This window comes from Sturnus vulgaris, chromosome Z (assembly GCF_052056855.1).
Source record: "Sturnus vulgaris isolate bStuVul1 chromosome Z, bStuVul1.hap1, whole genome shotgun sequence".
Taxonomy (NCBI): Eukaryota; Metazoa; Chordata; class Aves; order Passeriformes; family Sturnidae; genus Sturnus; species Sturnus vulgaris.
The window spans coordinates 56,249,225-56,277,204 of record NC_142283.1 but is presented as its reverse complement, the minus strand read 5'-3'; the positions used below and the strand labels follow the sequence as shown (position 1 = coordinate 56,277,204).

At 37.1% G+C, this 27,980-nt stretch overlaps 1 protein-coding gene and 1 long non-coding RNA gene across 7 annotated transcripts; one reads left to right on the top strand and one right to left on the bottom strand.

The window, feature by feature from the left end:
- Positions 1-1,795: 1,795 nt before the first annotated feature.
- Positions 1,796-21,752, bottom strand: LOC106856812 (zinc-regulated GTPase metalloprotein activator 1A-like). 6 transcript variants are annotated; one of them, XR_015799322.1, is made up of 15 exons: positions 21,493-21,752; positions 20,375-20,461; positions 19,459-19,555; positions 18,178-18,269; positions 17,029-17,088; positions 15,943-15,980; positions 12,751-12,797; positions 11,916-12,002; positions 11,093-11,137; positions 8,562-8,618; positions 7,083-7,134; positions 5,124-5,192; positions 4,957-5,022; positions 3,006-3,151; positions 1,796-2,333 (listed from the first exon to the last, which is right to left on the bottom strand). XR_015799322.1 is itself a non-coding variant. In XM_014882471.2 (15 exons), exons 1-15 carry the CDS (start codon positions 21,602-21,604, stop codon positions 2,260-2,262), a joined length of 1,113 nt encoding a protein of 370 aa, XP_014737957.1. In that variant the 5' UTR covers positions 21,605-21,752; the 3' UTR covers positions 1,796-2,259. The 6 variants fall into 6 exon arrangements, 2 of the variants coding, with proteins under 2 accessions (XP_014737957.1, XP_088012292.1); XR_001403581.2 differs by having other exon boundaries at positions 3,006-3,116; XR_015799321.1 differs by having other exon boundaries at positions 19,459-19,597; positions 21,493-21,689.
- A 71-nt stretch (positions 21,753-21,823) lies between these two features.
- On the top strand, positions 21,824-27,584 carry LOC148219856 (uncharacterized). Its single transcript, XR_015799394.1, has 2 exons — positions 21,824-22,004; positions 22,230-27,584. It is a non-coding gene; the product is annotated as an uncharacterized LOC148219856 (long non-coding RNA).
- The last annotated feature ends 396 nt before the right edge of the window (positions 27,585-27,980 follow it).

Here is a 27,980-nt window from a genome sequence, read left to right as displayed (position 1 = left end):
ATGGGAACGCAGTCATGCCATCCTGCAGGATGCCACTGCCATTGCCAGTAAGAGGCCACAAGCTTTGTGCTTAGTGCGCAGCACCTCAGGGCTGAGGTCTGCCACACCTGGTCTGGCCAATCTTTTCCTGACCTGCCTGAAGCTCTGACTTCAATTTATTTGTGACAGCAGTGTCTCTAACTGGCCAGGTGTAAATTGCTAATTTGTTTTAGTTTATCCTTGGATGTTCCAACCGTATTTTTTACAGCTAGTAGTAACAAGCTGGCATTCTGTGCAGAATGAGATATTAATGGCTTTAAAGTAAGAAATAATGCAGCACAGGGAAACATGACTGATACAGTATCAGTGGCCTTGAGAAGTGGGGAGACTAGGATTCGTTGTAGAGGAGTACAGGCATAAGGGTGATTAGAAACGCACCACAGGCCTAGCTCTGGAATCCCACTGCTAGATACAATTCACCTACAATCAGCTGCAAACCATGCAGACCTGGACCTGTATGTAGTGAATATATTTATATATAGTTTTTATAACAAATTGGATGCACCTGCTCCAGCAGATGGGAGGTGATATATAAGGATTAAAAAGTACGAATGTAGTAAAATACTACCAAATTCAGGGATGCCTACATTTTAGAGGGCATAATAAATTAAACCATGATCATCCATTCATCTTCCTGGGTAATTCCTGAAGATTAAACTCAACAGATGACATAAACAAATGACATACGAGTGCAAGGATATAGTTTTTGTTCATTTCATGTTTAACAGAGCTCGTAAAAACATGTGGAAAGTAGAATACTGTGGGGAAAAATGATGCTTTGTAAAGTCTGTTTCTGCAGATGTTCGATATTCATGAAGGCACAGGAGTAAACAAATCATTGCAATTTGCCTCTAGGACAGAAACTCCTCTGCCTCTGCTAGGGAACAAAATGTGTGGGGTTTGCTGACAAGACCACTTCCTACCTGGAGCTTTTTTTCTCTTGGGGGAGGGACTGAAGCACCATTAGTGGGAGCTGTCTGTCTGGGAAGTAAGCCCGGGTCTAGATTCCCATCATTTCTTCAAAGAATGTGTGCCCCTGTGAGGACCTGCATAGGAAGAACTGCTAATGCTTGTCTTCACCAGATCCCTCCTCACCCCAACATGAGCATCCCCTGGCTGCCCCACTATTCAACAAAGGGCTGAGTGGTGTCTGCTTGTCCCTTTCACCCTCCTCCACAACGTCACTTCAACACAATTCTAGTTCCTTCGAGAAGGCCATCCTTAACATAGGTCCCAGTAACAGTAATTTCACAGCTTTTACGCAGCTGTCATTATCTTTCCTCCTCTTTTTGTTCTGGCGTGATGCAAAGACAAGACGTAGTACCCCAAGTTGTTAATGTAAGAACAGACCAAAAAAAAAAAAATTGGTTAAATAAATGTCCAAGAAAAGTAACCAGTGGTCTTCTTGGGAGACATGGATAAAGATGAGGTCTTTGGCGTGTTTCCAGTATCATTATGTGTGAACAGAATAGAGGACAAAGCACTGGGGCATCCTGACACCCAGCAAGAACACAGTGGAAATGTGCAGTCCCCAGTTCCTCAGATCCTGTACTGGCAGGGGCATGGCCTAGAAAATCCAAGCGTTCAACTACATCTTTCAAACTGCTGCCTATGTGACCAAACACTGCATTCACAGCTTTTGTGTAGGCAGCATTTACTCCATGTGATCTTGTGCCTCTGCTACCTGGGTATTTTTAGTTTCATTACACAACAGGTTTAGCAGTACCTGGGATACATTCAAAAATCACAAAGCAAGTGGGAAGAGATGGAAGACAGTTTAATAGTAAACACCAAACATTTTGTACTGTGATTACATCACTGGCAATAATCACTATTGCTTCGTTCCCAGTGGAAGAGAGTTAGCAAGAGAAAGCACTATGCTTCAAACATGTTTCCCTACAGTATCCCCCATGTATCCTTACAGTTACGCTTCATGTAGAATATAACAGCCTTTTGCCTATCTGCATTTTGGCACAGTTACATGTTGCTGACACAGGTTCAGCCAAATCCAAAATAGGAGAATTGTGTTTGATTCTAGACCATAAGAGCTAATCTTTAAGCAGTAGGTCAGCTGGAATTCTTGGGAAGACTTCAGGGTTTAACTGTTGAAAAAACTGCAAGAGGATAGAGAAACTACTACAGTCCATGCCATTCAGTCTTTTCTGTCATAAAATCCTTGCAGGATTAAAACTGGTATTTAATCTTTTTTCTAGTTTTCTGTCAACTGTTTCCTCGTTCTTCTCTCACAGTGGCTATGAATACTTCTTTGATGGTCTCCTTGTCCAAGTTCCTGCCTGTAAAGAGAATTAAAATATCTAACTGTATTTTGCAGTTATTTTAACAGTGCATTTCAAAAAAACCACAAAAAAGTAGCTTCTTATAATCTAAGAAAATGTTTATTATAGCAATCAGTGAGAACAGAAGTATTAAAATTAAGACAACAACAGACTTCAAGCTGCACAAATAAGGGAAAAGGGAAAAAGTAGGCTATTTTTGGTAATAAAACACTTTGCACAGCAAACAGAAATAAATAGAAACAAAAATATAGAACCTCAGCACTTCAAGCTTTTCAGAAACAAAACTGATTTTAAACATTTTAAAACCTTCCTTACAGTTACTAAATATTTTATCAAACATTCAAACTATTCCCACCACCCAATTTCTAATGACAGATTTTTAAAATAACATTAAATATGCCAATATAATTTATGAAAGCTTTACATTTTATTGATTTGGTTTGATTTTGGTGGCACAAATAGGGATACTGTAGACCCCTCTCAGCTGCAATTTTGAACCTCAGGAGGTTTTGATGGATAAACCTTTGAGAAAGTGTTATGCTGAACATACTCACTGCACTTATTCTGCCCAGTTTAGTCTGATTGCTTTTCACTGGCCAAGTCAGAGGATTGTCTGCGAAAAAATCAGCTTCTTAAATTCAAACAAGGAGATGTGTAATTTCCCCTTACCAATTAGGACCAGCCTGTTTGTTCTCTTTTCATCTTCTTTCCAGGCTACTGAAGTCTCTTCTAGGTCATAGAGCTCATGGACACCTTGGACTATCACTTGATGAGATTTGCCTTGAATAGATACCAGTCCCTTATCAGAAAAATAACTGTTAGGGTATATAAACAAAACTTAAAAAATAAAATAGGTAAGAGAGGAAACAAAACTTTTAATCTAGTTCAAGCAGGGAACAGTATTTCTGGCAACTATACAGTTGTTAGTCAATCAACATATCTACTTGTAACATCCACTTTCACATCTCCTTATTTTGTCAAAGGCAAAGAATTACACTTTACCAATTACACTTTGCCTTCTGTGCCTCATTTGTCAGTACCCAGCCTGCTCAAGCAAAAATTAAATGTCATAATCTTCTCTGCCTCTTTGAGTGCATATATGGTATTTGACATGGGAGTCCATGAAGGCCTGCCTGCCAATAAAATGATGTAAAATGAACCAAAATGTTTGATTTCAGGTTAGTCCAGTTAAGCTCTTATGCTCAGTATATTTACTTTTCTGAAACAGAATCTCTGAATATTGGAGAAAGAATAAACATTTGCAAAGTGAAACAACTAACAACAGACTTAAAAGGGATTACAGTCAGTGTGAGTGCATTAACCCACATATCAAAAACTCTGTTAAAACATTTTCATCACTTCATAGTACAATGTTCTAAAATACTTTACTGGAACACATTCTGCAAAATATGTCTTATACTTCCTGAAAGTTCCTCCCAGAATTTGCCCTAAAACAGGAACTGCCCTAAAGAAAGAAGGAGTTCAAAATATTTCAAAAAATAGGTCTCCATTTGACCTATTAGTTGGAATTCTATGACTATTACTGCCAAAAGGGTTATGACTGCAGATAAAACTTGAATATAAAAGCAACAAACTTTGGAATCTGTTTTGTAATTAGTTGCCTGGGGTTCATTTGCTTTGGTGTATTTGTCTGTTACTGTAGGACAGCACACATCTTATCACAGGCCTCACATCTCATAAAGAATTTGTTTGACTCCAATGCTCAATACACCAAAAACATACTTGTACATGACATTACTGCTTTTCAGGCAACTTCAGATACATCAGTGGCTACTCTCTTCTATTTCTCAGGAAGGGGAAGACAAGGATACTCTAATTTTGCTGCTGAAAAAGTAAGAAAACAATTTTCCTTCCAATAAAACTAAAATAATTATGATGCTATCTAAGATGGTCAAGTGTTGTCAGGAAAAAAACCAGATCTTTACTTTTTTTATATTTCTTACAGCATGCCAAATGACTGACTGGATTCTCATTTTTCCATTTACTTGTCTGCTTGATATAAGGTTAATTAATATAGATCCTGAATTGTCACCTCTACTCCTCTCCAAACCAGGCAACTGAGAAACATGTGAAGTGCCCATGAAGATGAATACTTATGAGCTGCATCTTTAAAACTACAGCCTGACAATACTGTAAAAAGTTAACTGTAGACCACAATTACTACTGCATTCCTATATTATGCCAAATTGAATCTCTGCATATTATGGCAACAATTTTAAGTACACGTAGCAATCTATAAGATCCAATCTATAGTATCCCAACCCTAGATATGTGAGAGGGATGGTATCTCTCAAAGCAATGGAGGTGGAAAATGAAAAGTTATTTAAATATGGCTTGATTTTTAACCCTGCCACTGATGTTTGGGAACTGTTCATCTGCCCTCCCCATTCAAAACAAGTAGGGTCAATGTTTGCTCCTCTGCCAGCTTTCTGAGTCGTTAATGGAACAACTTGCTACTCTCCATTTCAACTGCTCTGCTGCACCAGATCCAACTGATCCAGCAGCACCTTTGACAGGTCCATAACTGACAGCACACTGCAGTTTTTTAGGTGTAAAGATGAAAAGCACAAAACAAAGCAGCTGGTAATTTCTGACTAACCTTCAGTCTTATGACATCCATGGTGCACCCAGTCTTATCTTTCACATTCTTCTCCCACAGAAGATTCTATGAAAAGAAAAAGTTGTTTCCATCAACAAACTGGCATGGGATGAGTTTCTATAAAAAGCCACAATGACTTTTCGAGTTGATGGTGATGTATTACCTACCTGAATAAAGAGATTTAAGTTTTCTTCTTTTATATTTCCTGGAACTTCAAATGTTACTGTAATTATAGCCTGCAAATGGGAAGATACACTTATTATTACCACACTGAATAAACATCTTCTTACAGTAATTTCAAGTCTTCTTTATAAGTTGACCTCATAAAAAGGTAAGTATATGACAACATCAAATTAAAAAAAAAAATCTCTATTTCTATTCTGCTCTAATTTGCTAAATGAAACTCTACTTTTTGTTTCTGTTTGGGTGTGCACTTATAGGGCATACACAATGCTTTGAACAGCTTAATACCATTAGCTGCTACCATGTAATTCTTTGCAGTAGAGCCTATTATGATCAAGCTGTCATATATGATTAAGAATGCTACGTTTTTTGCATGCTGATCTTCACGACAATTCTATCAGACAAAAAATAATCAACATAGTTTTCATAAAAAGCAACCTGTACTTGCCTCATAAGAAAGGCTATTTATAAACAGACAATGTAGGAATAGATTCAGAAAATAAAGATGTCTGAAGTTAAGTTTTGTTCCAAAGCAACCACCAGCTAACTGTTCAGGATCAATTATCGAAATAGAATATGAAAATAGAACGTAGTTTAAAATTAACAATTTATTTAAAGAAGAAATAATACGTCTTATTTTTGTCACTATAACTGCTCAGTGGTATGGAAGAACAGAGAGACAATTACTTCCTGTGATGCTTTCAAATGACTACCTTCAGATGACTAGTCTAACATACAGAAAAAAAATTAAAACAACGAGCAGCAAATGTTTGTCTAAAGACCAAGTACACTTATCAAAACAACCAAGAGCTAACACTTTGAGCAGCCTCAAAACACAGCAGACTGAAGTTCTCTGTGCTCCAAGCACAATGCAGTTTGTTTCTGCTGACCTTCAACATGAAGATGATAAGCACACTTTGTCATACAACAAGGACTTGCAGCCTACTGAGAGAAGTGTTCTGCCCTCATTTATGCTTCAAATGTCTCAACAATCATCTTAAATATGTGGGTGCTAAACTAAACAGAGATACAATGAATTCTGTCGAATTTGGAGTCGAATGACTCCGAACTACAAAACTAACAATAATCTCCGTAATAACACAAGGATACTATAACTCAAAACATTCAGGGAGGCTTCTACTTAACATTTCTATCTATTTTAAGGATCTATTAAGATTTTATACCTGAACATATTTAAGAATTTTAATTAAACAAAAACTATCAACATTGTCATTGTAATTATAATAAAGCATGATCTGATTTTGTATTTAATCTTTAGTTCCAAAATTAAACTATAATTGCCTTTTCCTGTTCTCAAGACTAGCAATTTCACAGTTAAAATATGCAGTTCAAAAAGAAAAACACAGGCATTTTATGCATCATATTTTAACCTGAAAATTAAATTCAATCATAGAAATTTTCCCAAGGAAGCTCATTTTTCTAAGACAGATTAAAAAAATAGACGTTTTTACTTTTTTGTAGCCACTGAGGGAACTTGTGGCCTATGAGTGAACCCCACCCACCTAGGGACACCCCAAGGATGACTGTAACCCACAGTTCAACCAGAGAGATTTTGCTTTGGACAGAAAACCTACAGGACAGACTGGCTACAAATTCAGGACTTGTTTCTGCAAATACCTAAAAAAAAGCAGTTCTATTTGGTTCACTAAAACTCCGCATGTCAAGCAACAAAGGACATGACTGTCTGGAGCACTGGAAGCTTATAAGCTATTTTTGAAAGCGAGACTTAATATAGACATTTAGAATCTATCTACAACAAAGCACATTCCTTTTCTGTAATCTAGGCAATCTTTCAAATACTTTAGAACATGTTACTCCCTAACTGAAACCTTCCGAAACAGTAACAAAATTAGTATGCAATATTGAACAGCCCTGTTGCTGCAAAAACATGGAAGCAGTATTTTTGGTAATTTGACAATTACCTTATCTAGATGCGCATGTGTTGTCTGTACATGCTCAAGCTTTTTCTGCAAACTGAAAATAAGTAAAGTTAAATGTTGCATTTGAATAGGATGGGTAAAATGTCATTATTTCAAAATTTTTAAAATTTCAGTACTGCAGAGCAAAACTGAAATATCAAAGATAGACTATATATTCAGAACAAGCTTCAACTGTTAATTCCATTTTAATCTCAATATAAAATGTTTAATTATATTTGTTTGATATAGTTAATTGTTTGTATTAGAAAATTTGGGTTTTTAAAACATAAAGAAAATTATAGTCCTGATTTGCAATATCTTCAGCATTAAAAACGTTTTTAAAACAATGAACATTTCAAAACAATAAGCACAACACCCTTGATACCCCTTTGTGCAAAAAAGGCAAAATACAACATTAAAGCAAGCAAGAAAAAATAAACCACTAGAATGTATCAAGTTAATAGATGTTGGTTTTTTTAAAAAAAACTTTACAATTATTTGAAAATCAAGAAGAAAAAAATGTACAAAACTGTTGCTTGAGATAATAAAATCTGTAACATGAATGGAAATACTATATACCAGCTTCCACCTCTCAGGTGTACAGCTCACTTCTACTATGCAGTGTGCCTGCAAACTTAAAACTCTCCACTCAATAAAACAACTTGGGCACTTCTTTTGTAAACTAATATATTTAGGGTCTTACTGCATCTTTTTGCGTGACAACACAAAATTGTACTGCAGCTTTAGATTTCACATCCACATCTGTCTTGATTAATCAAGATAGCACTAAATTTCTTCAAATATCTTCTGTATTATTTCTGTTTTCTCTCTATATTGTAAATAACATGCAGAGAAGAAATTCTGTTGCAGAAATTACTATGATGCTCTCTGCCACTTCAGAGACATTGCCCATAAAAATCCCTTCTCCTAATTTGATGATTGTATAATTTTTAGAAGCCTTTTTGGTGGGGGGAAAAATTTCACATTAAAAAACCCCAGGAATGAGAAACACAGTGGTCAGAATTTGTAGAGCCTTTGTTTGCCATGGAACCTCAGTCCCTCATTCTTTTCTGTGAAATCTAAGAAGGCCTACATTTCATCAATACACAAAGGAGAAAAATTTTGAAATGCTTGAAAAGAACCAAAGAAGTGTATAAATCTATTCTGATATTAAACCAAAACGTGCATTTTGGGGAAAAAAGCCAACTGCACACACTCTGGCTCATTCAACTTTGTAAGGTCAAAAAGGTTTTTGCAGGCATTTGAAGAAGAAAAGAATTCCATCTGACATTATCACTTAAAAGCAGTTAGTTTTAAAATGTGACAGTCCTGACATTTAGGACAGACTAAACTAGAATTTCTAACAGAAACCGAAAACAGAAAATTTGCAGAAACAGAGGCAAATTTGAGTCAGGATTTCAGTGTGACTGTTTCATACACAGATATTTTTTCTAGTAGCAGGCAATAAAATTATCACCATACCTTACTCCAGATAAACTGTCAAAAGCATGTAGGTCCAAGACATTAGAGAGATCAACCCTAAACAGAGGAGGAAAAAGGAAAGCTTTGTATTTTTCATGTATTTACATGTCAGGTTTTAAAGGTGTTCACTGAAGCTTATGATTCTTCTCTTCTCTTTGAGACTAATGCCATTAATACTTAGACTTATTTTTGGATATCAGTGGTTGGTACTGTCTTCTACAAGGAAATGCCGTGTTTATTTACACAATAACATGTAAGCACAGAAACAAAATTTTTAAAAATACTGTAAAATACAAGGTATTTCTAAAAATATTACAAAATCCCTTATACTGGATGCCTGAATAATAAATTATTTTCCCGAAATGGGAAAAGGAACCTTGAGCCTCTCAAGACAGACACAAACCCCTGGAATATAGAAACAAACCCCTGGAATATATCTTATACTGACACACTGTTAGCAAACAAAATTGAAACAACTTTATGAGGCAAGCACAACTACAAGGAATTTTAACTCTACAATTTAAAACGGATAAATGAAAAATATAATAGAGAATACTGTATTATTACTGGCAGTACTGGTCATATATGCCTATAAGAATGGCTATCTATAAACTTGTGTAAGAAACTTCTCTTCACAAAGCAATACAGACTTCAGATTTCACTGCTAATAGCATCTGACAGCTTTTCAGATGCAGTTAATGAGTTCAGATATAAACAAAATGTGGCTAAATAAAAATAATAAGAGAGGTAAAAAAAAAAATCACTTCTGGAATACAACCAGAATCATTACACTTTTACATTCAACAATAGTTGTACCAAGCAGTTTCTAAAACTTAAGATTTATAATGGAAATATACAAACAATTGCTGTGCAAAATTCATGATCAGTTCAGTGTCAGTTGTTCTTAGCAGTGTTCTAAAAAAATCACATAATAACCCTCCCTCTTAAATGTGAGCTTTTTGGGACAAACCTCCCTTAAAAAAGGTATGTCGTCAAAGAACACAGCGATAAATTAATTTTGTGCTTACTTCACATTTGTAACGTTTAATTATGGAAGAGACCCTATATGTCATTTACAGAAGAATATTTACAAGTAATGAAGAGTTGTCATTGAGGATTGAATCTGAGGCCCACTTCATTTCATATCCAAAACATAGTGCTAGCTGGCATCAGACACTATATAATATGCAAAGAGATCATATGTTGGATCTCCCCCTAATGGCCATTTAAAACACAAATCATGTAGTTTAGTAGCTTCTTCAAAATTGGTGCTATCTGATCACCCAACAGCAAGTATTTTTCTCCACAATTTCCAAGTATATTTGACAAAAACTTTAAAAACCCAAGTATACTTTATTAAGGTTATGACTATTACCTTCTCTTTAAATTTGCTTAAATCAAAAGCCTGTATTTTATGAACATTGACCACAATAATCCAAAAATAGATGTAAAAATGCACAAATCAGTCCTTGCAGTCTGGAAGATACACTGCTCTCCTAATGGTCCTGGGAATACAATATCCATTTAAGTACTTATTAAAGGAAAATTCTGTGTCAGAATTTCAATTAAAAATAGCAAAAACAGTGCAATGATTTTTCTTGTTCTTGTAACTTCCTTCCACTGCTTTCAAAGTCATTTTGTAGGAACAGCTTATTTGCAGCAGCAATGCCAATAATATTTAAGGTGACACAATAGAAGGAAAACACTGTAGTGCACATGTCCAATTATTAGCTCAAAACCAATCTGGCCTTGCAAGCTGCTCTTCAGTCACGAGGTTGGCTAACAGTGTATCTTGGTGGCCAAGAAGGCCAAGGGTGTCCTTAGGTGCATTAGGAAGAGCACTGCCAGCAGTTCCCGGAAGGTGATCCTGCTGCTCCAAGTCAGCTCCAGTGAGGCTGTGCCTGGAGTGCTGTGCCCAGTTCTGGGCTCCTCAGCACAGGGGACATGGAGCTCCTGGACAGAGTCTAGGACATTTAAAGTCATTTAAAGGAACAGAGCACCTGGTCTTTTATGAGGAAAGGCTGAGGGAGCTGTGCCTGTTCAGACTCAAAAAGATGTCTGAGATGGGACCTCCTCAGTGTATAGAAGTATCTGAAGGGAGGGTGTCAGAGGATGGACCAGGCTGTCAGTGCTGCCAGGCAACAGGACAAGAGGGAACAGGCAGAAACTGACACACAGGAAGTTCCACCGGAACATGAGCAAGAACTATTTTACTGTGTGGGTGACCAAGCACTGGAATAGATTGCCCTGACCCTGCTTGGCAAGAGGGTTGGACAAGCTGACCCACTGTGCTCTCTTCAACCTCATTCATCCTGGGATTCTGTGATATGAACACTAATAAAGAAAAACATAAATTAAAATACATTTTTACTTCCTCAAAAACAATCTTTTTCTAGATGCTTATTCATAATGCAAATATTGGATTAAATATTTCTAATTCAATAGTTTTCCTTTAATGAACCTGATTTAATAGAATAAACTGTCACAAAAGAAGCAGGATCTAGTACCTAGTAATAGTGGCCATTTAATACCTTGATCTTTGTGTCTCTAGAATTTTAACAAGTCCATTTATTGACCTAAAATAAAACAGAAAAATCATTAGTTAGATGAAAATACAACCATGGTACATTGTTTGAGTATGTTAACTACGGAGAGCATTGTGTGAAATAGCACCCCAACTCTGTTATCAGCTTGTTAAATAACTATCAGATATGAGTTGAAATATTTGGTTTCTATTAACCACCAGGGAATTTCACAAATTCTGACAGATACCACCAGTGAGAACAGCATTCTCCTATCCAAAGCTATTCATGATATACTCTGCTCAGTCTAAGCATTTTTATTTTCATATTTCAAAAAATTAATACAGTCAAAAAGTATTTTAAAATTTTAATGTTTAATTTGGCTTATCATGGTATTGATAGAAAAGGGTAATGTCTTCGACCATTAATTTGATTCAGACCACTGGTTCTTCTGCTCCCATGACAACTCTTTGGGACTTCCTCCCTGTTTGCATTTTCTACTGAACTCATATTTACCAGCAGATTTTTCTTCCACTTCTGCTAATTCTCAAAACCAGCAACAGCTGCTTGGAAACGTAAAAACATAAACACTTAAGAGAAAGGTCTGTCCTTAGCAAATAACATAAAATCTTACTTAGACTGACAAAATGCTTTGTGTAAGCACATAGAATACCTTTATCAAGAGAAAGTCTCTTTTCCCTTACAAGCTTATCAATTTGTGCCAATCTAATAATGACATCTAATTTCTATTCTAACAGCAGTAAAGAAGTAACTATGTTTAAATTCATTTTTGAGGCAGTACAGTGTTACAGTTATGCCAAAAGTTTCCTACCTCACTGATGATCTGACTTTATTCAATTCTTCCTCTGAAACCAAATCTATTTTATTGATGATGACAAGATCAGCTAATGCAACCTGCCTATGTATTAAGAAAAAAAAAGAGAGAAAAAGGCATCACAAACAAACACTTTATCTGTAAGGCAGGAACATCATCTCTCCCATGGTCCCAAAAGATAGCGTGAACATTGTTAGTACAGAAGGGCAAGCATTAATCAAATTAGAACATCACAGAGAATGATTAAAGTCCTACTGACTTCTCCTCAAACATCTTATTCTGTGCCCTAACAGATCAAATCAAAGCTTGTTAGATTCTTTTATTTTAGGGTTGGTTTGTTTGTTTGTTTATTGACTGTTTTTATGTCATCTAATCCAAAGTGCCTAGTGATTTAACAACTTTACCAATCCCTATTTGCCTTGCATGTGATCTTTGTAATGTGATACTTGAAGTCTCTTTGCTTTATGAAGACTTCAATTGTTACAATTACTCTTCATTATTGTGGCTCCCCATTTATTAAAAAATATTCCTTTATCTCCAGTTCTACTTCAAGCATGATAGATCCTAACATGAAATTTTTAATTCCCCCAACACAGGTGCTTCTCATTCAATAAAATAAAATTCCATCACTACTACCATAGAAAAGTCAATTCTTGGCAGAAAGATCAAATGAAGCATGAGGTTACTTTTTCAAATATTACCTCATTACACCAATCTACTTCAGTTTAAGCAAAGCAGGAGAAAAACGCCCTATAAATGGATCCATTTCCAATGAACTTTTATACAGTGCAATTCCCAACTTGATACATAAAATTAATTTCTACATCCATACCGAGATGCTTCATTGATAAGACCTTCTGGTTTCTCCTCTGTCAAGTGCTAAACAAAAATTAAAAGAATTGGATTAATCGCATTCAAATTAAATTGAAATTCATTTGCAATTAAAGAAAGTCAGACCCAACTCAGTTGAGGGCTGTTTTTCAAGAAGGTATTGAGGAAGATGGCATCTCGAATCTTTCTACTAAATGATGGTGAAAAAGATATTTATACATTCACCATTACAGAGATTTACGATTACCTTAAAGCAGACTCTTCTAATTAATTTTATTATTAGAACACAAAAGAGTTGGAAAACTTTATATTTATTTTAATTACTTTTCAGCTTTACAGTGGAGTAAAAAAGTCACCATGATATACAGTAACAATGAAAAAATACATCTGAATGAAAAAGAAGGCTCAGTAATTTTACACGAGTGTGAACTCAACTAACTAACAAACCACAGGCTAGGCTTGCAATACAGCATTTTGTAGATGTAAGTTCATACTCTTTTTCTCTGGAAGACTATACAAAACAAACTATATTTTGATAGCAAAACCTGATAACTTTTTCCAGGTTTGTATGAATAAACCACTGCTCTTTTTCAAGTCTGTCAAAAATTAGAAGCTACAGGATTTTCACTATCATCCCCACTTGTCTGCCCAAGATAGTGTCTTCACAGAAGAATTAGTGAAAGGGAAGAAAATACCTGCATCTCAAGCAGTAGCATAACATTTAGCAATATAAAACTTTACTTAACTTAAACGCAGCAACAGACTACACTGAAGTAGTAAAGGTCTAGCTACAAGTTATTTTCTGCCCACTCTGCCATGGAGGCAGCAATCTCTAGGAGAGAAATATCACAGACATCTGGAGGAAGTAGAACTTCAAACTGATGCTGTAATATTAGCAAGAATTTGCCATTTTTGCTTACATCTCTGGGAAAGTTAGAGTCCTGTGCATTCATTCATCAGCTCTAAATATACCAGAAATATTACTTTAAAAGCTCAGTTTTAAATTACAGAAATACCAAATTAAAAGTGGAAACAATTGTCACGGAAAATATATAGATTCTTATATAGGAAATACATAGAAAATTACCACAGAAAAATACATAGAATTTTCTTTTCTTTATTGGAATTATCAATTATTAATTGTATACTGTGAGTCTATCATGTAAAAACAAAACTATTTCCTGATTGTGCACAACTTAAGCAGAGCATAACAACAAGATGACTCTCAGGAACCTCTCCTCTGACCTCTTCTTTGTAATCCTCTGTGTATTGATTCTATTCAATTTATGTTTAGGTTTGTTGCCCTGAAAAGAACAAATGTCAGTAGCCCAGATGGCAGGTCCTGGAAGTTGAAGAATGCAACTTCAAGCAGTCCAACTGTTGCCCTTGATTAAAGAAATTAGTATTTCAGATTGCTGTATGACAAACCTGCTAGAGTGATTACCTATGGTATCAATTACCACTTCAGTTTCAATTTGGCTGACTGGTCGCGGGGATGTTTGTCAGCTTTTCTTGTGAAGGGCTGGTTGATTGAAGCATGACAAACTTAAATTGCTGCTCATTATCTCAGTGTTATTAGCTGTAGGGCTTTCGAAGTTCTTTGAATAATAAACAGCTGTTGAGACCATGCTTTGCAACCAGAGAACTAAACAAGTTAGCAAGTTCTTTCATATAAAGCAAAAGTTGTTTACTTAGTGCACAACTGAGAAAGTCTGAAGTTCCTACTATTCTGAGTAGATGTCAGTGTTTTACAGGTTTACTGATTAAATAATGTATGTTTTCATTGAGCTGCCAAAGGTAGGTCAAAAGTAGATAGAAAATTTGAATGTTTCAAAACATTTTTGTATTGTTTCTGTTACACTACTTGAAAGTCTAATATTTAAAAAAATAATTTTCAAACAGTAATAATTTAGTGCTACTGTGTGCAACACAATTATATTTGACGTAAGACAATAATTCAGTACTGCATGAAGAAAAGGATAACCAGAACAATATTTTTGCAAGCAATGAATTAGCATGAGTGAACCCAGCTGAAAAGGAGCTGACCTAAAACATGATATGATTCTTGTGATAGTTGAGCTGATTCAGAAGATGGTTCCTGTTTGGAAGGGCAAACCACTGTCTATCAACTTCTCCACAAAAGTTCTTGCAGAACACAATGAACTTGCCGAACTTGCTTGCTATGAAGTTAGATTTGGTTCCAGTCCAACACAAATTGACGAGAGGACTAGACTGCTACCCTTTCAGTAAAGCAGCTATTAGATAAGCACAAATGAAAGGAGAAACCCAAGGATTAAAAAAAAAAAAAAAAACTTACACAGGAAGAATCACTCTCTTATTTTTAAACAATTATTCTTCAGTTCTCTGAGCAATTTGCAGCCATTGTAAATGCAGAAATATTAAGAACACTTCCATAGCATGAAATTTTTATATGAAGGCATTTTTTCTTATGGTCACTTTTCTTTTTTGAATCCTTCAAAATCAATACCCAATCAAAGCAGTAACCTCCTATGTTACTAAGTTGCAAATAGTTATATTTACATCTGCCTATTACAAAAAACCCCAAACAACTAAGGTATTTGATTGAATCACTGAGCAATTTCTGACCCATGCTCGCTGTTTTATATGTCTGTTCTTACATTATACTTTACACACAGATTACTCTACTACCTGCTCTTTTTGTCTGCTTCCATACAACATTTTAATGTGAAGCAGTAACAGAACACCTGCACTCTCATTTCTCCCCGCCACAACTGCCATTATTACATTAGTTCCCTTCTCAGTCCAAGCCCTAACTCTATTGTTATCACACTGGTATAAGACATCTGTTCTTAGTCCTCTGCTTTCAAGTGACACAGATCACTGAACAATTTCTCCTTTTTTTTTTTTTTAACAGCAATCCAAGCCTGTTTGGATTAAAAGTAAGATTCCTGAGTGAAGAGACAGAACTAGAAGGAACCAAATACTTAGCTGGCAACTCTTGTCAGACACGTTGCTGTGCCTGTAAAAATCTGAATTCCTGTGAATATCAGTAGTTCATTGTGCCCATTCAAAACATAGTAATAATGAAATACGTCCTCATTCAATGTAAGAATTACAGTTATTGTTAAAATTAATTAATCCACATGAACATTACTGCGACAGCTGTTCTAACACTGCGGTTTTAAACTATGTAACAAGTCTAGTAACTTACTTGCAATCCATGCTTTGCATCAACAACAGACACAATACCTAAAAGAAAACATTAAAATGGAAATTTCTGTGCAAATGTGCTGAAAGCAGTTGATAGTTTAACAGCTTGCAAACCTCCTGTAAAATGTAACAATATCACCACATTTACAACTAGTTAAAAGTATCTGAGCATTAAACTTGTTACCCAAATATTTTTTTTATTCATTGTCATAGCTGTGGTAGTAAAATGTCTACAGACCAGGTGAAATAAATTCTCACAAAGTAGATGCCTCATCTTCTGCAAGAGGAAATTGGCTGAGGTACGCTTTTACAGAATATTGAAACAAATTAAGGGACCGACTGCTGTATGCAGCCATTCCAGTAGTAAATGACCAGGAATTTGCAAGTCTCTGGCAGAAACTTAGGAAGCTCTTTCTTATTGAACTCAATGTTTTTTTCCTTGGCTAGATGGCTATTTCACAGACTGACCAAAACTTTAGTAGGTCATTTTTTAAAGCCAAAAAGTAATTTTTTTCCTACATTAAAAAATGACTCTTTAACTACATATAACGATGATTTATCTTTCAGTATTGTCAGGTTTTTATTGGAACACAGCAAATATTAGAGCCAATGAGTACAAGAGGTGAAGAGAGCAGAAAACAAAAGGCATAAACATCCAGGTGTTGAAACATCATGAATTCAGAAAAATAGGAAAACCTTTAGGAAATAATGCATTGCAGGAGAAAGGGGGGGAGGAAGAAAGAGAAAATAAAGCTTGCTGCAATATTACTCCTATATGAGGTTTTTGTAATATCTAGCTAATGAGATTCCCCCCTTACATCACAATCAAGAGCTGTCCACATCTGATCCCTTAAAAAAGCATTACACAACTTGTTTTGGATTCAGCAAGCTTAAACATTTCACCTAGTAAATAAACATGTATCAGAATAAGCAGAGACATATCTCTGTGATCAAATCTAGCAGTGTGCAACCAAGTTCATAGATTTCCAACATTTTCTGAACCTTTGTCTTAAAACACCAAGAGCATATTACTCTAAATCCGGATACAAAATGCCAATGCATAGGAAAATAAGCTTGCAATTCTTACCATCAAGATAAATGTCACTTCCCAGCTCAGAATCAACCCAGAACATGGAGGCCACAGCTCCTAAGAAGTGCAGTATATATACAGTTGCAAACTTGAGATTTTTCCAGTAAACTAACAACATTGAGGTATTTAATAGAAAAACTGTACTTGTAGCACTAACAAGAAGATCTGTAACTAAGGTAATTCCAACATCTAAAACTGTCCACCTGAAGTGATACGATGCAATCCTTCAAACACCACTCTGTATCAGACCCAAATACCTGTCAGTTGTTCTAGTGCTTATTCATGCAAGATATAGCAGGGACCACAACATGAAATTGTTTTCTGGTATCTATTGATTTTTTTTCCAAAAAGTTTAATAGTTTTCCAATTTGACTCAAACAGAATTTGTGTGTAACAGAGGCCAAATCAATGTCCTGTCTTTTGTAGAAAATTACTTTATAATGACAACTATTTAGCTTTGAGCTGGAAAGCACCAGTCTCCTAAAGGGGAAACGATTGAATTTCTGGTAAGAATTTCCTTCCCTCTCCAACTACAACAGATTTTTAACGTGGATGATTTAGAGAAAACTGTTTTGGATAGCTGTTCCTAACACAAGCTCAAGCTTAAACACCTTTTTATAATAAATATTACTAAAGAGCACAAAAGGATTTTGTAAAATCTATTATTGCTCTTTAATAAGAATATACTAGTCTGTTTTAGGACTATCTGCAGTATTTTAGGGCTATTATACAGTATGTTTTAGGACTTCACAAAATATAAGGTCTATTACAATCAGTGTAAGAATACAACAGATGCTAACTATTTAGACTTTAAAGGGAACATAGAACATCAAAAGTTTAGTGAAAACTACTAGTTTCAGAGTATGCTTCTCTTCGCTAAACCCAGTGTATACTCTAAATGGAAACATATTTTACCTGGATTTCTAAGCTTTAGATTCAACTTAGAGCAAATTTAACAAACAGAAACCACCCAAACACACAGTCTCATATTGGCACCCTAACTAATTAATTGGCGTCTATACAACCATCAAAGCATAGGTGCCTGACAACTCACCACTTTATATTATAACTGTCGCAGTGAACTAACTGGTGAGCAAATAAGCACTTCATAAAAACAGAATAATTATTATGAAAATTGTGAACTACCTGGATCTGCCAAACCAGTTGTTTCTAACAATATGTAGTCAAATTTTCCTCTCCTTTGCATCAGATTCTCAATTGCTTTCACACCATTGTCCCTGTAAGAAGAAACAATTAAATCTGAGAACAGAGAAAACAAGCTAAAGCATATATTTAAATGTATCTTCTGATGCAGAACTCGGTGTCAGTATCACGATAGCAAACGTTCTGAGGCAGGACATCTGCAGACTTACAGCCTGCAATGAAAATTTAGTTATCTGCTGGCATAATATTAGGCAAATTTTAGTTTTCTGTTTCATTTTAGTCTGAAAATAGAATTTGCCTAATCCCACCAGGTGACTTAAAGATTTATTTTCAAATACTGAACAAGCTGTAAAACACAGAAGGGCTGTGCAGATATGTAACTATTTGGTTTGTCAGCTGACATTATAGAAATAAGAGGTGAGGTAGAAGTGAAGCATGTTGCCCTGCCTTTCTACCTCCCTACATCAAGATTAACATGTGCCATTTACTTAAATTAGAGCAGATGAAGTCAGCCTGAAGCAGAAATGTATAGCATTTATATAAGAAACCAACATATATAAAACAGAGCAGCAAGACAGCATTCCTTACACCCTAGAACAACAGAATCCAGTAAGATCTTCTGTTTTCAACTTACTAGCTATTACTATTTAAGGCAGAAGACCAGCTCTCCCAAATTTTCAGGCTGAACAGGCCATGACCCTTATTTACAACTTAGCAAAACCAATTCAGCATAGAAACAAACAGAGTAAAAAACATGTCAAAGAAACAAATACTCTCTTGCTTTTTAACATACCATCAGCTTACAAATTTGGATATTCTGCTTCATTATGTCACAAAAGGTTTCCCATTTATCCTTTCTGATGAATACAATACTGAAGTAGTAACCAATGTACAAAGAAAATGACGAGTAAGTATTTTGTGAGGAAATTGGGAAACCTGAGTCAGTTCCAGCCTAAATTTTCAGCTCTCTTCATGGAAGCATATAATACTAACAATAGAGGGACAGATCCTTACTCTACGATACCCACTGGTGTATATGTTGGTACTTAGTTTATTTTTCTGAAAGACACCACGTCAAAATCCAGTAATACAGCAATAAGAAATAAATTTCTACCTCCAAAATTCCAATTGTTGTTTCATTTGACAAAAGAAGTCTCAATCAATTCTACCATCAGTTTCAGGAATCAAATCCTGGATGTCTTCTCCCTTTCTCAATTCCCCACAATATCCACTGTAAGAACGTGTACAATAGTCCTTACTTACTTTACTGAACAGCACAAGCAGCCATTTCTGAGCTCCAGCCATTCTTCATAGAGTTCTCCTCCTTGACTGATTGCCAGAGATTTCTCCAAGGCACTTCCTGAAAATACAGGTAGAGCTATATTATCTTGCATGGCAATGCCTGTAAGAGAGATAGATGTGGATTACACTCTTTTCTCCTGAGACCATGTTTCTGACATGTTCTTAAGAAATTTGTACTTTCCATTTTATGAGAAATTTAAAAGCCAAGACAAAGCTGATTCCACAAAGATCAAACTCCACTGGATGATGGTACATCCTAAGTGCCACAAACTTTGCTAAAAGAAAGGGATGCCAGCCTGTGCCTTCATAGCAAATAGCATTTTATTTTAGGCTCTATGACTAGAAAAGTGACATGCATCGTTGTTGATGAAAACAAACAAACAAAAAACCCCCCACCAACACAGTGCAAACTGTACACAATGTAAACTTCTCACTACGGTACAGATATGAAATTATAGCTAGACCAATTAAAAATCCTGAAAGCAAAGAGTTCAAAAAACCACAGCTGTCAAACATACATCTCCCCATTTTCTTGGTCCAGAATAATTTGTGATCTGCAAATCACAAGGGGAAAGGAAATAAAAGACATATTATTTTAATTTCCATTTGCTTGAAACTGACTGGGACAAATAAAGGTATAGCACTTCCAACAGGGTGATGTATTTATTTTCTTTACTCTGAGGGCCTACATTTATATGCAAAACAGATTCTGCACTATTTTATGAAAACGCATTATTTTATGAAAACCAGCAAAAAGACTATGATGTATGTTAATAATTTCAGTAATGGATTTAAACTTACAAAAGTCTTCATTTCCAGCAGTTTTATGTACTTGTTGTTTTGTGGCCTAAAGAAAGGTTTCTGCACGTTTACATACCTTCTCCAAATTCATTCAGAATAACTGCTATTCTTTTATTATGCTGTTCTGTCAGTATGTAATTTAGAAGAGTTGTTTTTCCAGCTCCTAGAACACAGACCATATTTCTATTAAAATGTTAAAAAAGCCCACATAAATTTTCAAATAAAAACTAAATACTGTTATGCATACACATGCATGCTTCAAGCAAATAGGAGTTTTCGTTCTAATATCCTACATTCTATTCTAATTATGCAGAAAGTAATTTGTAGATATATTCGACCCCATAGAACTATCAGGATATTAAATCTCAGTCTTAAATGACTCGCATATTTTCCACTCATTAAGTGTCAGTACTTGATAAACTTACAAAGTTCCCTACTAGCAGGGCAGTCTTTTCCTACAAAACAAACTTCCATGCTTCTCTTAACAAAAAGCACACTTAATCTTCTTCCTCTTACTGCCTTTTCTGACCAGTTCTGCCATCAATAACCACGGATGTGCTACTAACTTTATTGTTAAAAAACCTGATCACAACCCCTGGGACACCACCTTAGGTGCAGTTTCATCCCATGGACAAGATCACACAATTGTGAAGGGTAAAAGAAATCTCTGAAGATCATCTAATCCAAAGCCACTATAACTAGGGAACCTTCCTTACTGGTCCTTATAAGTTTTTTTCTGCAACACTGTGATGGAGTACAAAGTTACAACTTTCAGAACAGTGACGGCAATCCTAAATTTAACCAGATCCTTACTGTCCCTAACTGTGTGTAGCACACAGTAACTCCACTGGTCGAGGGGTACGGGAAAAACGCCGAACCTCACGTTTTTCAGACTGCAACGCAGTCTGCATCTAACAGAGCCAAATACATTGCACTATTCTGACATTAAGTGGCCAAGAGCCATTTATCAATCGTGACCTGAACGAAGCGGCCTCTGAAAACAGGGTGCCAAAAGCAGCAACAGTGCTTACACTTTCTGCTCAGAGTGGCCCTGCAAATGCACCGAAAGGTCCCCGCGCTGCTCACCCGGCCCGAGGGGTGGAGGCCCCCGCCCTGCAGCCCCGGCCCCGCGGCAGCCCGGCCGCTCGCCCGGGCCTTCCCTTCCTGCACGCAGTCCTTCCACGCGATACTCACCTAAGTACCCCGTGATGATCGTTACGGGGATCTTGCTGCCGGGGCTGCCATCGGCCTGCTCCGCGCCGTCGGCGCCTATTGGGACCAGGTCGGGGCAGTCTTCATCCTCCATCAGCACGGACAGAGCCGACCCGGCCAGCGCCGCCACCGGCGCCCCCGCGACGTCACACTGAAGACACCGCCCAGGTGACGTCACCGCAGTGACGTCAGCGCCACGCACCGCCCCGGGGCACCTCCCCCGCGCGGATTCTGCGCAGGCGCAGCTCGGGGATCCAGGGCGGGGCGGTCTCAATAAAGGAAATTTTGTTTCGCGGAGTGCCAGGGTGGGTGGGAAGTCAGAGGGCTTGGCTGAGGCAACTTCCGCGCTCCGGCCGGGACGTCGCATAGCAGATGGCACCTGAGTGTGCCAGACGGTTCTTGAATGTCCCAGGGAGGGACACTCCACGCTCTCTCGGGGAAATCTGTTCCAGTGCTCAGTCACCTGCACAGCAAAAGTTCTTCCTCATGTCCAGGTAGAACTACATGAGCGTCTGCCTGTTGCCTCTTGTCCTATTGCCTGGCACTACTGAGAGGAGCCTGGCTCCACCCTCTTGACACTCTTTCGGACGCTGATGAGGTCCCTTCTTCTGAAGGGGTCGTTTCTTGAGTCTGAACAGACCCAGCTCCCTCAGCCTTTCTTCTTAAGAGAAATGCTCTCCTTTAATCGCCTCTCTTGCTCTCTCTTGAACGTGCTCCAGGAGCTCCATGTCTCTCTTGTGCTGAGGAGCCCAGAACTGGACACAGCACTCCAGGTGAGGCTTTATCAGAGATGAGTACAGGAGTAGAATCACTTCCCTTCACCTGCTCGCAATGCCCCCAGGATCCCATTGGATTTCTTGGCCACCAGGACACGCTGCTGGCTTGTGGACAGATTACTGTCCACCAGGACCCCCAGGTCCTTCTCTGCAGAGCTGCTCCCCAGCAGATCAGCCGCAAGCCTGGTTCCGACACACAGGAGCAGTGAAGAAGCCCCAGTGTTAATAACAAACACAGTGCAGGGTGCATGTGCTTCCATCGATCCATAATCAAATAATCAGCGAGGTAAATGTTGGCTTTCTCTGCTCTCCATTAGGGATTGTGAGGGGGCACAATACCATGTGTAAGATACAACTACTGTTAATTTTAACAGTGTTATGTGCTCCCCAGCTTTCTGTGGGCCATAGGTTTCACAAATGGGTAACACATGTTCCATTTCTCCATGTCAGAAGATATAAATGTCACAGCATTGGGGAGGCACAGAGAAGAGATTGGCCTGATGCGTGCTGATATATGCACACACCTAAAACCCAGATGAGGTTCTCTACTCTCAATGAAGGCTCGGTAGCATTGGTTTGAATTCAGTTATGGTAAAGTGTGCTTGGCTTCATCTTGTTTGTCTATTGGCTTGTATAGTAATAAATGCTCTTGGTGTTTATTCCTGATTCTTCCTATACTTGTGTAAGTTAAAATATTTAATACTGATAATATTTAGTGATATTCCAATCTAAATAGTTGGCTTCTCCTGTAGTCATTTTAATTTTAACAAGCATGTCTAGTTTAAGAATTGATAAAATAATTTAATCAATTGATTCTGCTTGTCCTTGAAGATACAACCGTATTTATTCCAACAGTAATACCCACAGTATACAGACTGTTGATTTCTAGACTTGTAGAACCAATGCATTATAAAATGCATCTTTTTGCATCTTGTTTCAGTGACAGGTCATTGTTTTGTATGATGCATCCTATTTTAGAGGAAAAAGCTGATCAGATTTTCAAAGCTGTATCTGCTAGAACCCTGTCTGGTGGTAGATGTTTTTACTGTCCTGGGACTGCACAGCTTTATAAATTTTTTTTTATTAAGGTATTGATTTAAAAAAATTACAAGATTATGTAAAAGAGGAAAAAGTCAGAAAGGCATTGGGAGTGAGCAGTTTTGCATTGCAGCAAATGTTTAAAAATGAGTGTAAGTTGTCTTTCAAAATGAGATTATTTGTAATACTGAAATTTACATGTCAGTGAGACATCTGGTATTGGGAAAGAAAGGTGACTAAACCAGTGTCATGGTTCCCTAAGTGGTTCTGCTTTTCATCAGCTCACACAAGACTACTTATTATTTTTTTCTTTTGAACAAAATTACCTGAAACAAATACTATGGTTTCTGGGTTTTCTTTTGGTTTCTTTAAAGTTTATATTCAAAGACTAGAATTTTTTTGTAACTGTTCGCTGTCCTTTCATTTCTGCTGAACCATGTAATGAAGTCTACTTTTTAAAGATGCAAAACCTGCATATTTTAGTGTGGTGGCAGCCAAATGAGCATAGCAAACCTAAATCTGCATGGCACAGTTGAAGTATTTTATTCTAAGATAATTGTAGACAAGATATACAACATCAGAAAGGAGTAAGGTGTCGCTAGAACCAACCAAGAAGTATTATTATTATTATTATTTTAGTTGGCTGCACTTGAAATAACTTACTCCCTTCCCTAATACTGAAGATCTCAGTGCAAGCAAAGCCATTTTAATGATGGACCGAAGACTGATTTTAATGATGGACTGAAGGGTTTAAGGCTTTAGAGCAGAATTAGGGAAGGAGGCTGTAACAGGAGAATAAGGAACAGCATTGCAACTTGCTAACTCCTGACAGAGTAGCAAGGGGAGCATGATCTGAGCAAAACAACAGGACAAGAAAGTCATTGGCATTTCAATATTATGTTGAATATGAATTTTAAAGCACAATAGCCCTGTGAGGAGGAAGTTCCTTTATGGTACTACTAGTCAGTATAGTACAGTATGGTTCAGTGGCTCAGAGAAAGGAATTGCAAATTCATACAATTATACCAGTTAACCTGCAAAACAATAAAAAAATGGATATTAAGTTCAGTTTTGTGATCTCAAAATATAAGCTAGTAGGCAAATGCATAACTTCAGTCAGTATGATTTGCATATTCCCCAGGCTACATTTACTTCTTTCTTGTCTGTTATCTGTGTAGCTATTCCTGTAATAAGTTTTTTTATTTTCTTGTCTGTTCTTGCATTGAGAGTTTCTCCTGACAACAAGACCTTATTTTTCTTTGAAGAATGCAGATGATTCACATGTAATTTAAGGAAAGGAAGATCTTACTTCAGCCAGTGCACCTGCTTTTTTACACTGCACCTTTTTATGGCTTATGTTATCAGTACGCTGTCATAATGTGAAACTAGGAACATGAGAAAAAAGGTATGGTTTATGGTCGGAGTTTAAATATCAGACCTCATCTAGCAAGTTGCCTCATTGTATGTAAGAAATTATGTCAGTAAATGAAAATTTTGTGAGTGCTGTCTCTGCTAGAGTTTTGCTGACTGTGAAGGTGAACAAAGACACATTTCTGTTTGAGAAATTCTGATGTGAATCTGGCCAGTAGCATTTGTATTCCTCTAGAAGAATTTGCACAGACAAGTGAAAAAGGATATGCTTTCACATAGACTGTTTTTCTTCTTTTAGACTCAAGTGTTTTATTTTGCAGCCTTTTAAAAAAGAAAAAGCTGCAAAATGATCTAAATTCCCTTTCTTCTGTTTCACCAACACAAAACAGAAACTTAAACCTAGGAGTGACTTTAAATTATTTCTAAGGGAGTTCATCCTTTCATTGCCAATCTATTTAAAACATTAATAGGAATAATGGAAAATTACACAATCTTTCTGAGGTTTAGTCTACTAAATTTCATATAACTTTTTTTTGTTTAAAGCGCTTTTGACTAAATTACTTAGATTTTTCTGGATAAAATTGAGATCTGTGCCAGAAAAAGCACTGAATTTGATGGCATATCAGCTTCCTTTAAGGAAGGAGCATCTAGCTCCCCTGGCTACACTACACTCTCCTGATGTGGTAGGAAAGTGGAATATGAGCAAATATTAACAGGCAGTGTGTGTTCCTGGCAGGTATTGCAAACTGAGGTCATCACAGTTTTCCTCTTGGTGTAAACTTCCAGATATTCTTATGGGGTAATCAAATCACATTTATTCAGTAATGAAGTTATACACCACTGTGTTTTTTGCCAAGGATGCAGACTTAACATTATAAAAAATACTGAGGAAACTCCCATGGATCTAACTCAATTACTGGTCGATCAGCAAAGGTACATCCTCTACAAATAAGCAGGTGACACCTAAGCAGGGCTTTGTTAGGATGATTGTGGTGGGATACGAAGCTGTGTTTAACAATGTTCGTGATGCCTTGGTACTCGATCATGCAGTAGCTTTCTTCACTGCCAGTGAAAATGAAAAAAGATGTTTGGGAATGTGTGCCTTAAAAGAAAAAAAATTGCTTGGTAGGTGACATGTTGACATGCCAGCCACTTTTTTCTTCCAGTATTTCTTTAGTCAGCCTGCAAACTCCTTCAAAACAATTTGCAGCAGTATCTGTTCTGCCCAGGCACCCATACAGAACCTGTGCTGATATTACCACCACTCAGCTGTTCTTTTTTGGCTGTGCCTGCACCTCCTCAGCCTGCTCAGGTACAGCATCCAAATGGCCATGGACCCAACACCTCCCAGGTGTAAGATCCAGTTATGGTGACAGCATTTAAAGCCCAAGAAAAATTACAGGAAAGCATAGCTTATGACTGATCCTAGGGCTGAGGTGGTGTGATGAAGCGATGAATAGGACCACCATTTGGGATGCATGTGTGTGACAGGAGGATGGTGATAAGGAATGGGGAATGCGTGCGTGGCTTCCACTGTATCTAATACAATGCCCGAATAGCAGCTACTGACATCCAAGGAAGCTAGGTTCGGAAAATGATGGTCTGTTCGGAATTGTACTGTTTCCTTTAATTTTGATTTTTTTGATGCCTTCACTGGAACTTGGTTTGATGTAATTTTTTTGATCCTCTGACTGGAAAGATCTTCTTCTACTTCTTGTTATAACGGAGTGTTTTGACTTTGTTACCTTGTATGGTAGGTTGTTTTGTTGCAGGAATTCAAACAGTAGTGTTTGTTTAGCAAAAAACTGGAGCATTCATACTGACAGTATTGAATTGGATAAGATAGCTTAAAAAAATCACTTCATCAGCTTCTCATCTGGTGCTCCCATGAGTTAAAACCATGTAAACTTGCTTAATAGAAGTCCATACTTTTTCTTCTTTTTTTTCCCTCTTCAAAAAAGGCAATGTAACTGTTGACATAAGAGATGAAAAGAGTATTTGATGAGTTTTGCTACTCCTATGCCAAAGTAGGGTTCTGATAATTAACTTCATCCAAAAAGATGAGAACTTTAAATTATCTAAGTGTTTGTTCTGTACCTGCTGAATGTATGTGCTGCTTTTGGCTGGTTTAGCTGGGTTTTGGTAGAATAAATTTTCTTCATGGTACTTGGTATGGGACTGTGTTTTGGATTTGTGCTAGAAGAAGGGTTGATAACAAAGGGACATTCTTGTTATTGCTGAGCTGCACTTGCATAGCATCAAAGCCTTTTCTTCGTCTCATCCCAAACCACCAGTGAAGAGGCTGGGGGTAGGACACATGGAGTTGTGAAGGGACACAACCAGGACAGCTAACCCCAAGTGGCCATAGGAATGTCACAGACCACATGGCATCATGCTCAGTGTAGAAAGCTGGGGGGAAGAAGAACGAAGGGAGGCCTTTCAGCCTGATGACATTTGTCTTCCCAAGTCACATTACCCATGCTGGAGCCCTGCTTTCCCGGGGATGGCTGAACACCCACCTGCCCATGGGAAGCAGTGACTCAATTCCTTGTTTTGCTTTGCTTGTGTGCACAGCCTTTGTTTTCCCTATTAAACCAGCTTTGTCTCAACCCACAAGTTTTCTCACTTTTATCCTTCTGATTCTCTCTTCCCTATCCCACTGGTGTGTGTGTGAGATGTAGTTGCCAGCTGGGGTTAAACCATGACAACCCTCTCTTTCAATGTATATATATATACTAGCCAAAATTTTAATGTTTTGGAAACTTAAATTTTGTGTGTCTCCTCAGGCATTTTTTCCTGCATGTGGCAAAACTTTTTTGAGCAATCCCTTTGTCCATACTTACCAAGAATATATAAAGCTGAAAAATAAACAGTTGTATCATTAATAAATGGATGTATTTGTGCTCATTGGTATGTTATCTGCATTTCTGCTAGCTCTTTTTCTATAGCAAGATTTAGCAATCAAGGTCCCTATTTCATGCTACATGAGCTATTCATATGAAGCCTGCACTCTTTTTTGTAGCTTCAATGACGTATTGTCTTACCAGACACCGTATCTATGGCATTCAAAATTTTTCTTGTAACCAATACATGTTGGACCAAAGGTACATATCAGTGATTTGTAACTAAGTGATATTTAAGTTCAAGTTACATACAGGTAAGTGGCTTTAGCTTTATCTTGGTGAGGTAAAGACAGGATGGGTGTGGCACGTGGCAAGTTCCATGCAATGAAGTGTCCGATTTATTCTTCCCAATGCAAATATTTGTTAGGTAACAACATTCTAT